Here is a 14,025-nt window from a genome sequence, read left to right on the forward strand (position 1 = left end):
TAGTGCTTCAAGTTTTGTTTCTAGTTTGTTTTCTAGGAAAAAAAACATTATCACTGCCAGCATGGGCCCTGAATCTCACCCATTTCTGCATCCTACAAGATTTCACTCCATAAACTCATCCCTCCCTCTTTTCTGGCATTCTTTTCAACATATACCCATTCTAAAGTATCACCCACCATTTTCTTTTGACTTTATAAGACCCTCTCTTGACCCTACCCTGTCCTTCCCTCCAGAGCCAAACTTTTTCAAATGTGCTTACACACTCGGTTCAACCCCCTCTACCACACCAAAGGCTAAGGTCACAGAGGACACAGGAACTCAATCAACTGGCCCTACAGCCCTTACTTTGATCCCATGACACTCCCTCCTCTAGGACCCCCAGGCATCTGTGGCACCATCCTCTGGTTTGCTCTCTCCCTGTATGCCTACTCCTTCTCCATATATGGGGCTGCCTCTCCTGCCCCGAAATACTGATGTAAATACATAGAAGGCCCATCCAACTGTCAACTCTAGGGAGTCAAGTGGCACTAGGGTGTACAGAAAGATAACTTATATTGTAAAACTTCTAAATTGCTTGAATGTTCCATAAAAAAATGTGCTTATATAATTTAAAACATCAAGTGACTCCAAAGTTTCATTCTGCTCTAAAACACAAGTCTCTTGCTCCACTATCAACATCGGCCCACAGAGCGTCCGCTACCATCCGCATGCTGCTGTCTCCCAATTCTGTGCTAGAGCAGGTGACTAACAGGCTCCAGATCTGAACACTCAGAAACCTAAAAGCCGCCTCCACCCAGGCTCTGCCATACTCACCCCAAACTCAGCCCTTCACACCACACCCCTCCTGAGCTCCCTGCCCTTGCCCTAGGGCACCGTCAGCACCAGACTCCATTCAAATGTCTGAGAGCTCCTAGGCTCTCCTTAACCCCACACGATTCCACGCCCAAATTCCTCTCAGATCTTCACCCCTCTTGACCCCCATGCCACTTCTCGAATTCAGCTCATGTGTCACCTAAGTTAGGGCAAAAACTGAACTGGCACCTCTGGGTATAATCTCTCTTCCCCTCCAATTTACCTCCCAACTATAACCAGAAAAATCTCACTAAAATACAAATGTAGACACATCACCCTTCCAACTAAGGCCCCTCCACATATTCCTTGTCACCGTATTAAAATCTCCAACTGATCCCTACAGCATTGAAGAAAAAAATCCCAACAGAATTCAAAGCTGTTTCTGAGCCTCTGCCGTCAATAGTTCTCATATTCTAGTCATGCTCAACTTGAAGCTCCCCTTTTTCACTTCATTTGTCAAAGGTCCCCTTCACTAAGTAGCCTTCTTGGGGTAGCCCCTTGTTCCTGAAGGCTGGGCATGGATGCCCCTACTATGTTTTCTCTAACAACTTCCTAATTGTGGCACTACTACACTGTTATAATATCCACTTGTCAGTTTACTACAAGCTCCCAGTGCCAAATTTCTCATTTCTGTACCTGTACTGCCTGACACTCGGGGAGAGGGGAGAGGGACTGAATAAATATTCATGAATCTCCGTCTTGAACGGGGCCTCAGAATTCATTCTGCTTCTTCCTCCACCCTTTCGTCAGTTGTTACCCTCTGTAACCACCTTGCTAAATGAATGTCCAGCCTCTTCAACACCTATGGTGATGGGGCAATCACTTACAAAACACTGACAACAACAAGCCTCAGGCCGGATATGTACACAGAATTCACTAGGAGCTCACAGAGCAGTCAGTTGACATCTTATCTGACAAGGTCTCGGCTGTGACCCTGGCTGGCACCTGCTGACTTCCAGATTGTCACAGGTCTCAAAAACACCCAGCAGAAAGAGCACTGGCAGAATGACTGCTAGAAATGAGTCTAGGAACAAAATCTCTGTACCAGCAGAGGACATGCTGCCCTAAGGCTAATGCCCAGGAGGCTAACGCCCAGGTGGCGGGCACATTCAACCACATGGGGAAGCGAAGTCAGCAAAGACTCATATCTTAACCAGGTGCAATTTTATCAATGTTAAACATTATGTTTAAACTTTTAGAAAACAGCTCTTTAAAAACAATTACGTTGAACATTTTCATATAGGGAACACAGGTGGGACTTCCCCAAACTCTTTTTGCCCTAGCTTGTGTCTCCAATGTTTCAGCTCCAGAACCACCACACTATCAAAAAGGAGAGTCTTTTGTGACCATTTTGCCTTGATTCCAGGAGAGTTCTTTTATTGCGAGAGGTAAGTTACCTGACTGTTAACTGGTTGTAGGCAAAGGGAAGAAACATGTTAGAAGTCAGGTGTGTTGGTAGAGGAGAGGGTACTACTAAAGGCTCTGCCCAGCAAATATTCAGAATCCAGGGTTTTTCCATATTTCTCCATGTCTCTTTTTCTCATGGGTCACTTTCCATTCAAGGGATTCCGGAGACCAAAGGAGATATGATTCTTTCAGTTGTTAACCAAGAGTCTTGAGGTCTTCTCTGGGCCAAGGCATCCAGTGACAATAGGCAGGCATCCCTGGGAGATACTGTGGGCTCAGTTCCAAACCACCATAGTAAGGCGAATACTGCAATAAAGCAAGTCACATCAATCTTTTGGTTTCCCAGTACATATGAAAGTTATTGTTTATACTGCAGTTTATTCAGTGTGCCATGCATATCTAAAAAACAGTGTACACACCTTAATTTAAGAACACTTTATTGCTAAAAAGTGCTAACCATCAACTGAGCTTTCAGTGAGTTATGATCTGCTGGTGGAAGGTCTTGCCTCAATGTTGCTACAGCCTCTCCATCAGCACTGCTGCTTCACCTTGCACTTGAATGTTATGGAAACGGCTTCTTTCCTTAACTCTCATGAACCAACCTCTGCTAGCTTCCAACTTCTCTTCAGTAGCTTCCTCACCTCTCTCAGCCTCCACAGAATTGAGGAAAGTTAGGGCCTTACTCTGGTTTCAAGGGAATGCTGTGGCTATCTAGACCATTAAAGGCTTCTCCATATTGGCAATAAGGCTGTTTCATTTTCTTCACACATCCATGTGCTCACTGGGACAGCACTTTTAATTTCCTTCAAGAACTTTTCCTCTGCATTAACTTGGCAAACGGTTTGGCAGAAGAAACTTAGCTTTTGGCCTATCTTGGCTTTCAGCATGCCTTTCCTCACTAAGTTTAATCATTTGTAGCTTTTGATTTAAAGTGAGAGACGTGTGACTCTTCCTTTCACCCGGACACTTAGAGGCTATTGAAGGGCTTTTAATTGGACTAATTTTGGTATTATTACGTCTCAGAAATTAGGATGGCCAGAGAAGAAGGAGAGAGAAGGGGAAAGGCTGGTCAGTGGACCAGACACAAACATTTATCAATTAAAATCACTGTTTTATATCGGCACAGTTCCTGGCACCCCAAAACAATTACAACAGTGACATCAGAGATCACTGATAAGAGATCGCCGTAACAAGTATAATATAATGAAAAGGTTTAATTAATGCAAGAATTACCAAAATGTGACACAAACATGAACAAATGCTGCTGGGAAAATGGCACCAATAGACTTGCTCGCACAAGGTTGCCACAAACCTTCAGTTTGTAAAGAACACGGTATCTGCAAAGCGCAATAAACAAAATGCAACAAAACGAGGTATGTCTTTAATTTATTTTTCAGATTCCTCTGCAGGATTAAAAAGTCTCTTTCTCATTGCACTGCCATGCTCCCTGCTCTTGGTCCTCTTTTCAATGTACTGGAAGAAAAAAGGAAGGGGAGAGAAAAGAGACAGCAGGTTATTTCATCATTTATACCAGTTAGGTTAAAGTTTTTTTTTTTTAATTTGCAAAATAAAAATGTTTTTTTCCAACAAAATTCTTATTTGTCTTTTATTTCGTGGAATCTAAGAGGAACAATGCTATCTAGTACAATTTCATTCATACAACACAGCACCTACACCCTAACCTGTACACAAGTATTTACTGAATTAATTTCCTCCCAATATCTGAACTCAGTAAATATTTAAAAGGGTCGAGTTTTGTGCCTATTCTCCAGGAGCTCACAATCTATCAAGTCCTCCAACTTCTGCTTGAACACTTCTAGATATGAGGTGCTCATTACCTTAAGATTAATACCTGCTTAATAACTGGACACTTCTACTTGCCCTTAAGTTTTTTATGTTGAATTCAGTGTTTCCCTACAAATTCTGCTACTGCCCTCTATTTCTTCTTGCCTACTATAATTTTCCAATTACCTGATTACAGAAAACCCACTTTTTCAGGCTGAATACCGTTGGTTTCTACAACTGTTCACAGAACATGGCTTCTGTTTTCTAATATACTATAAATCGCTTTTTATAAAGCACTTCAATGCTTTATATCACAAAATCAATGACCCTCACAAAAAAATATCACAATCAGAATCACAGTGCTCCTGGCATGGTCTCACAGATGTGACCTAGACACATTCATTTCCATAAATACTTTCAAAAGAGTAACTGGCTCTTAGCAACCATATTATCCTATTCATTCATATGGAAACTTAGTCAGCTGAATTTCCGGGATGTTTTCATCATGAACAGTTACCAAACCTGACTCTCCCCAAATCCTGTATGTCTGTAGTCAGTTGGATCTAAATGTAGTCTTCACCTTGGAGGTTTTCAGCCTAGTATTCTGATCTGGCCAGTAGATTACAAGTAACAGGAAATACAGAACTTGGCACTTAGAAAAAGCACTTGTTTAAAGCAGAGAAACTTGACTGTGTCTTTATATGTATGTGTTTACAGACTTATATACACAAATACAGATACTTAAAGGTGAATCAAGGATTCCCAGGCAAAGGGGAAAGAAAAAGTAAAAGTGAACTGAAGCTGAAAAAACAGTGTATGTGAACAGGTGAACATCAACACTGTTTAGAAGCCAGAGATATGCAAGGCGGCCACAGAAACGAAAGAGGGGTGGTAGAGAGCTAACCAGGGACTTCACAGGATCCCCTGAGACAATGGTGTGGAGATTCATGACTTTGAGTCACTTTATCTTCTGGTCCAATAAGCTCAAATAGGAAGAGTTGGGTCAGAGAGTCCTCAAAAAGTCTTCTAGGTTTAAAGTTTTGATTGAAGGGTTCTAATGCATATTCCAGAATAGCAGTTGCTCAGCTTTTCTTTCCTTCCTCATCAAAGGTCCACTTCAAATTGCAGATGAAACACCAGATCCCTTTAACAAAAATCATCCCTTTTATCTGTCATACATTAATTTTCCTCTTAAAATTGTTAGGGGAAAGGGTATTTCATTGCCTTAAAAATGATTCAAAAGAAACAAAAAGCCACCATTCCAGAATATGGAGAGATACCTGCTCTGAGAAAAATATTTGATTTTATTTTCAATAAAAATACTGAACTGATCCTTAATCACATAAATTGCACTACCCCCAGCCATCTGGGTGGCAGAGGGTCTGAGGGGTAAGTCTTCAGAAGATAATACTTTATAGGAGACCAAAAATATAGGCCACAGAGTACATTAAGACATAGTCTCCATTAAAATATCTGTTAAGATATCACCAAAGGGAATCAAGATGGCCCCTAAAAAAAAAGGAAAAAAAAGGATGACTATGTTGTTATTCCCCAAACTTCACCAACAATGCAGATGGAATGGAAGGTCAATTAACCAAAAGCTGAACCAAACAAAACAATTAAGAGGGATAAAAGAGGATGTTGCAAAAGCAGTATTAGTGATCATTTCAATAAAAAGAACAAAAGCAGAAACGCAGCAGCAAAAGAGGCTCCACAGAATTGGTGAGACCCTTCGTATAGTTAAAAGCTTCAAGCAATTAAGTACTTCTTATAGTTAAAAGCTTCAAGGAATGAAATACTCATATGACATAGGGAGGAAATGGTAGAGACGACAGCGTTAGAAGCAAGAAATGGTAAACTAGAAAGCATTAAAAGCAGAGAGGAAATAAATGAGCACAGTCAGAAGATTGAGGATGAAAGAACAAAGAGAAGCATCTATAAATCAGGTAATGAAGCAACATAAAACCACAGAGAGGACTTAGAAAATAAGTCAGGGAGAAAATGTGAAATTTACATGAAAACAAACTCAGACAAAATAAGAAAAACATCTACAATATTCTGCCAAATAGTCACTAACAGCTCAGGAACACCTGGGAAGAAAATTTCATGACAATCTAATCACCAAACCAATGGCACAATTATTGAACTATAAGGAGAAAAAAATCTAAACCTAGGAAAAAAGCTATCTTACACAACCAAAAGCTTGTGAGAAATAAAAAGCTATGCCGAATAATATCATACGGGTTTTTCTTTCCCATACTCTTATGAAAACAGGACCAAAGCCCCAGGTTTGGTTTCCATATAAACTAGCCTTATCTTATGAAGGAAAAACTCTCTTCAAAAATCAGTTTAAAACCCTTATACACATACACGCTTGTGCTCACAAAGAAAATTATCACCCTTAATTCAAAACCACAGAAAGTTCTTCAAACAGTAAAGACACTGGAAAGGGTTTCTAGGAAGAAAAATAAAAACCCTAAGTGAAAAATACAAAAAAGGACAGCTTCAAATATTGTACCTAATACCTTTCAATATGAAGCTAACAGGGAAAAAATGTTCAAAAGTACAGAACGTGAAAGAAAACTGGAAAACAGATTTTTAGTAGCTATCTATTTTTAACGGTTCGGGACATAAAACTTCTGATGTAGGGAACAGAAATGGAATTTTCTTTTCAAAATTTAAAATGCACTCTGCTTGATAAGCAGTATCTGTAAGAAGACAATGGAGTAGTAGGTACTTTGGCTATTTGCCCAACTCGAAGTCATACCTAAACCTGGGCTCAGGAAATGAGTCTTCCCAAACAAGTCAAACTAGATCCCTATGGCTTGAACATACCATAGTTATAAAGAAATTCGAAATTTTAAAGCTGGTAAGAGCCTAAGCGTAGCTTCCCCAGGTTATGTAAGGAAAACTGAGGCCAACAGTTTCAGGTACCTGCTACAGCTAATAGCTGACTGACATTAATCTTTCTACTGAACAGAGATTCAATTTCTCATCACAGTTCATCCAGAGGAGTTACAGTGATTATAATAAGGAATTTGTTTCATTTATGTGCATGCAAAATAATGGTAATGTCTGAAACTGTCCCCAGAAGCAGCTTTCATTTCTCCTCTTGGTTTTAGGGGAGGACATATAAATATAACATCAGTTTTCTCTGTCATACTAAAATCTGGAAAAAAATTTAATGATATATAATATTGTTCCAAAATGTTTTGTTCTTTTGTTCGACCATTTCAGCTAACATTTTTTCTTACCTCATTCTTCAAACATTTTCTCATCTCCCGATCTAGATCATTGCAATGACCAAAAAATTTCAGAAAGCTGTGCTAAAAGGAAGAAAAGAGGTAAAATATTTCATCCCATAATATGCTAAGGTCTCTGGCACACAGAAGTACTTATTCCTATAGAAATGGGTTTAATGTGTTACCTTATTAATAGGCAAATAGTTAAATCACAAGTTTAAAACATAAAAATAAACAGGCTTCTCCAAGCCTTCCTACAAAGGAGGGATGAATGTTCTGTAAGTAGAAATGAAAAATAAAAAAACTTGTTTGGTAATAGGGAAGCCATTTAACCTGCCAAAAGCCCACAATGAAAGAGTGCAAACAATTTTATTTCCAAAACACCCCTTTCTTTGAGGGCATGTTAAAAGTCACAGCACAGCCTATCCTCTATCACAGGAAGTGATATCAAAGTGCAAGACAACCACACTAGCATGGCCAGTAACTTCTTTCAAGAGCACTCTGTCCCGTAGAAGAGTTACTTAATAAATGGGTGTCAAAGCCATTTTCTCATTTGCCTCCATTCAAAATGTCATCAAAATACATCAGAAACACATTAACACTATTATTAGATAGCCTATATGGGCCATATAAATAAGCCATTAATTCACAATATCAGGAAATCTATTTCTGAAGTTCAAAGTCTGCTTTGTTTGAAAAGCAAAAATTAAAGTGTCTTAAGTGGTTTCAAGTTCTATGACTATTCTCATGGCAAAAACTGTGTGAGCTCCAAAGCAGATGAAGATGAAGACCAAGTCAAGAATGGGAATCTTGGTAGGGCTTCATTAGTGCATTTGCACACCCTGATTTTTAAGGGTGGTCAGAAAGCACGTCTTATAATGACATGCCATAAACGCTGAACTTGTAGTTGTAATAATAAGCATATCTCTTCTTTTTCTAATTAAGGCTTTCATGGAAACCAGACAACACATAATTGGTAAGCTATGCCTCATGCTATTTCTTTTTTTTTCTGCCACTTTATATGTACTTTTCTGGCCACGTCAAATAAATTGTCAGTTTTTCTGGCAAGCATTTCAGGTAGACTAAAATCTCCTACTGGTTACCCAATGACCCTTTCAGGATAAATATTTCCTGGGTATTTTTCTTAAATACACCCCTTGACAACAAACAAACAGGGACTATGAGTTTTCACACACGTTCTCGTCAAGGGAAATTAACAGAAAGGATTAGACTTTTAGAATACAAAGTGGCATTTCATAGTTTAGTTTATACTTATTTATATCATCCCATATACATATATATTTTTAAATTCAAGATAAAAACTAATTTGTATTTTGCTTTCACCTCAACATTAGGCACAAATGAGAATTATACTCTTGTGACTTTATATGCGAACAGACGCAAAATGCCCCAGTGGAACTGATCAAAGAAATGCCAATGGACTGCAATTCTCCTGCATAAGCCTCTAGTGCCTGATGTCTGTTTCTTGAGAACCAAATTGGCTGACAATTGAGTGAATAAATGAATCAACTAATCCAAGTCTTGACGGCAATGTCCCAGGCACGAAGGATACAGTAGCAAGCAAGATGGACCTGGGCCCTACTCTCACAGAGGGAACAGTGAAGTGGTTATTATAAAGCAGTGATTCTCAAAGTGTAGTCCAGGGACACCCAAGAGCTCCCAAGACCTTTCCTGGGTACACACAAAGTAAAAACTATTTCCCCAATAATCAAAGATCTCATTTGTTTCACTCACTTTCATCCCTTCACAGGGATACAGTAAAATTTTCCAAAGTATAATATCACCACAGATTGAATATGGAAACAGATATGAGAACCCAGTATATTCTATGAAGCCAGACATTAAAAAGACTGTCAAAAATGCAAAAGCAATGTCACTCTTCACCTGTAATGGGCTTATTATTGTATTTTTTAAGTAATTTAATACTTTAAAATTTCTCAGTTTTAAGTTCTAATTCAGTAAATACTGGCAGATAAAGCCCACAGGAACAAATGCTCTTGGGGTCCTCAATAATTGTTGAGTACAAAGGAGCCCTGAGACCAAAAAGGGGTGAAAACAGTGGCCATAAGGTAGGAAATGTTTTACGTATGACATTATTGGAGTACAGAGTGACTATACCAAGAGAATCCAGGTCAGGAAAGGAGAAAAGGAAGATGACATGACATATTAGGCTGAATAAACCTGCAGGGTAAAACCTGGGCTAGCAGATCGAAGTGGAGACAGCGAGGAAGGTTCTAAGTTAAGCAAAGGAACCAGCAAGTACAAAGGATTAGAAGGGAGAAAAATGCTCCAGTACAACTGAAGAAAAGAACATGCAGGATTCGTGCCTCATATCAAATTTACCGAGTATCATAACTCCTCCAAGTGGTAAAGATACCTCAAGACAAATGCTGGGCATAGAAGCCACAGGGCATAAATATGCAAAGAAGTAAAAAGCTAACCATTTCAAACAATAAGGCTTCTCTCTCACTTACCAACTTTACATTTCCCTGTATGGCCCCGGAAGATGACTGGTTAGCCAGAGACGGGTAAGATTCCTCAAGGGAGGAACAACCTAAGACAGGCACAGTCGCAGGGGGGCCATCAGGTGAGAAATTGGGGATCAACAGAGGTGAGGCTTAGAACCTCACCCCCCCTGTTCTGAGAGAAATCTTCTGCACACGTGGATGTTTTATTGCCCTGGTCTAGCTTGGATTAACACATAGTCTACAGGCACACACCTGATCATCTACATTTGCTCTCTTACAACACTAAACTATGTTTTCTACCTTTATCTTGTATCTACCTACCACTTCAGCATTTTATTAAAAATAATAATAATAAAGAGAGAAATGTGGTATCCACATATAAATCAAGTATAAAAACCAAATGAGTATTCATATTTGAACTGACTGTTTAGAGTTCATAATGCATGAGCAAAACCGAAAGTTTCTGTGATGACTGCCCTTGTACTGTTCACTATGTAACTTATTCATTATGTAAGAATTTGTTCTACATGTAAGAACTTGTTTGTTATGCCTCAGAAGATTGGAGACTGACGAAAATTAGGCTTGGGGTGGATTAATGATTGTGCATTGAGCATTGACTCCCCTATACAGAATTTTATTGTCGTTAACAACCATTTGATCAATAAATATGAGAGATGCCCTCACAAAAAAAAAAAAAAAAAAAAAAAGGACAGACTTCCAAGGGTAAAATAAATAAGTAACTGGGATGTAATGTATAGCATAAGGAATATAGTCAAGATATTGTAACAGCTTGGTAGGGTGATAGCTGGAACCTAGAATTATGTATATAAATGTTCTACCACTGTGTTGTACACTTGAAACTAATGTAATGTAATACTGTGCGTCAACTACCCTTCAATAAAAAATAATTATTTAAAAAAAAAAAAAAAAAAAAGAACATGCAGGAACAAGCAGAAGGAGGACGGAGCTGAAGGAGAGTGGTAAGTCCCACAGGTAAGAAGACATGAAGGCCTTGAAACACAAAGTAAAAAATGTCTATTTTATTCTCTAGACAAATGGAGCCATTAAAAGGGAACAACTATTAAACTTATGTTTAGAGATCACTCTAGATGCAATGTGGGAAGTAAATAAGAACAGAGAGGAAGACAAACTGGTCATGGGACTAGGTTGGCCTCAGTAAGATAACACTGGAATTAACCAGAAAATTGAGAACAGACATATAAATCAGTAGGACAGAGTAGAGAGTCCAGAATTAGAACCCCTCACACCTGGTCCAACTGTGACAAAGGCATCCAGGTCACTTAGTGGGGAAAGGATAGCCTCTTGAACAAATGGTGTTGGCATAATTGAGTATCCAGAGGCAAAGAAAGAAACCTTGACTCACACCTCACACCATACACAAAAATTCAATGAAATGAATCACAGGCCTAAATGTAAAAGCTAGAAAACTTCCAGAAGAAAAAACAGGAGAGAATCTTTGCGACTGAGAAGTACACAAAGACCCTTAGACCATGAAAAACACAAACAGTAAAAGAAAAAACTGGTATATTAGACTTCATCAAACCTACAAACTGCTCTTTGACACACAATCCTTAGGAAAATGAAGAAGGATGCCACAGACTAGGAGAAAATATTCACAATACACTTATCAGAAAAAGGACTCGTTAGCCAAATAATAAAAAGAATCCTTACAACGAGTAAGACAAACAACCCAACTTTTAAATACATGCAAAAGACTTTATGTGAATGGCCAAGAAGTACATGAAAAGATGCTCAAAATCACCAACCATCAGGGAAATACAATTCAAAATCAAATAAGACACTGCTACACACTCATAAAATGGCTAAAGTTAAAAAGACTTAAATTAATTCTTGATCTACATGTATGGTGAAAACAGTTTGCCTAAAGTATATTGTCATCAATACCTGACTTCACAGGTCATGGTTATTACTACCTTACTTTAAGTCTTAAAATTTTACTCATTTAAATGATGTTTACTATTACTGTAATTTGATATATCTACAGTTTATGAATATTATGAAGTAATGTATCATGCAAAGTTAAAAACACAAACGCTCCTTATAACTGTATCATGAATCAAATATATAAAAAAGGTAAATATTTGATATCTGTAAAAATATCAGCTTAATTTAATAAATTCCCAAAATGGGCTTCTTTTCTATTTTGATTTTAACCATGGAATTTATTTCCATTCCACAGTATTAAATAAATCTGTCAAATTAGGCCCATCATAATTTAAATCTATTTAATATCTAATTATAAAAATGTTTCAATTTCCTTTAAACACAGAATTGCAAACAGCAAGAAAGAGAAAATTCTTAGAATAATTCCATTATGATTGGAAGAGTCAGAGCAGAACATAATTTTGTTCTAGCAACCCCATAATTAGGAAAGGGAAAGTATTTTAAGAACATAGATTCTAACCTTTATATATTATTTCAGAAGTTCCCTAACAAATGATCATTCTCGATTTTTACTAATCATGAAAGGAGATGGTTTCCGAAAAATCACAAGCATCACATGCAAGATTAGCTTAGACCAATTACTGAGATACAACTATTCCCTTCCATTAATGGAGAGAACACTTTACATCAGTGTATTGTGCTAAGGGTTGTTGTTGCTTTATGGTCATTTTTCTGAACTCTTACATTTTTGTGACATTCCTTAAGCAAGTTAATCAAGACGTTGCATTCTTCAGTGTGCAAGTGTGGAGATAAGTCAGGATGCATCTTTAGGAGAAGGAGATGGAGCACAGCAGAGCAACCTGTGGATACAAGAGTGTCTTGAATATGTGTGACTACATATTTGTTAATGCAACCTAAAACTATTTTCGGTAAGAACCTGCATTGACCTTTATCAGAAAAGGTTGAATGTATTAGGTAGATTATTAAACTTGAGCCTCTGCTTCCTTATCCTATGATTTAACAGATTTAACAAGTTATGAGGAGTTGTTTTAGAGAACCTGGAAGTTCAGAAAAAAGCAGGACTCCTCAAAAGACCCAATCCTGGAAATAAGGGCTCAAGCAGAAACAGCATGCCTATATATTAATAAGCCTAACCTCAATTATTTTCCCCACATTACAACTAATTTTGTTCAGGTGAAGTTCTACCAATTAAGAAAATTAGCTTATGAATCCTTTTAAAATGTATATCCCCCTCTGAGAGGGTTAAAGAGCCATTAGCCAGGCTCGCATTAGTATGAACATGTACTGCCTTTTTCCTAACATCTTACAGAAAATCTAACTAAACAATGAAGATAAACAAAAAGCAGATGTGAAAATTATTTTCAAACTTAACAGATACACCCTGTAGGGTAAATGGCAGTTTTCACCCAGAAATTCCAGAATCTCCCACCTGGCCTTAGTCCATTACATCCCAACGGATGTTTACCATGGCACAGCCTCCCGTCCACCCACAGCAAGGGACAGAGAGAAAACGGCCATTTCCTCCTTCCCTCTGCTCCTGGTACGTAATTAGTCTGGTGTTTGCCAGTCACTAGGGACCCACCCATGGAGTTCCTCCTGGAAGGGGCAGGCAGGGAAAGGGCGCAGGCACCATGGCCGGAGGGGGTGGACAGTTTCAGGCCTGGCCAGCAAACCCGAGCAAGCTGTGAGAAAGAAACTCCTTTAACCCAACCTGCCTTTCCCCTTGCCTTACTTCATTTTCACCAGATTCACGAGGAACTTGTCCCAGGCCATGAACCCTCTTCCTCCCAGAGCTACATACCCAAAAATGCTAGTATTACAATGAAAAGAAGGAGCTGAAATCCCTGAAATTAAGTTTAAGGTTAATTCACAGTAGAAAATTATCATCCAAGGTCAAAGGAAAAACATTATTTTGAAGTGTCTGCTACTGTTAAGTAGCACTATTCACCTACCTTTTTTTTTAGCCTATTCTTTTTAAACTCAGAAAAGATTACCAAAAGAAAGAACCAATTTATTGCTTTAATCTTTTAAAAGTTTCAAGAAAGAAAACAGGAGAAAATAATGAACTTTGGTGGCATAGAGTTCTCAGATACATCAAAAGCACAACCCATAAAAGAAAAAATTGGTAAAATCTCATCAAAATTAAGAACTTTCCCACTTCAGAAAACATCACTAAGAAAATGAAAAGATAAGCCACATTTTGGGTGATAATTATGTGCTAATGTAGCTTCATCAATTGTAATAAGCCTATCAATCTGGTGGGGGATGTCAACAGTGGGGGAAGCTGTGCATGTGTGGGGACA

The 14,025-nt window shown here is 38.3% G+C and overlaps 1 protein-coding gene across 1 annotated transcript in view; it reads right to left on the bottom strand.

Annotated features, from left to right (window-relative positions):
* Positions 1-3,627: 3,627 nt before the first annotated feature.
* CMC2 (C-X9-C motif containing 2) overlaps positions 3,628-14,025 on the bottom strand; it is a 33,939-nt gene continuing 23,541 nt past the window's right edge. The window contains exons 2-4 of the mRNA XM_057492961.1: positions 12,446-12,561; positions 7,299-7,370; positions 3,628-3,732 (exon numbers count right to left, since the gene is read on the bottom strand). Coding sequence (XP_057348944.1) covers positions 3,646-3,732; positions 7,299-7,370; positions 12,446-12,526 — 240 coding nt within the window. The 5' untranslated portion in view covers positions 12,527-12,561 and the 3' untranslated portion in view covers positions 3,628-3,645. The remainder of the gene's footprint in view (positions 3,733-7,298; positions 7,371-12,445; positions 12,562-14,025) is intronic.

The sequence above is a fragment of the Manis pentadactyla genome, chromosome 15 (genome assembly GCF_030020395.1).
Source record: "Manis pentadactyla isolate mManPen7 chromosome 15, mManPen7.hap1, whole genome shotgun sequence".
NCBI classification, from domain to species: Eukaryota; Metazoa; Chordata; class Mammalia; order Pholidota; family Manidae; genus Manis; species Manis pentadactyla.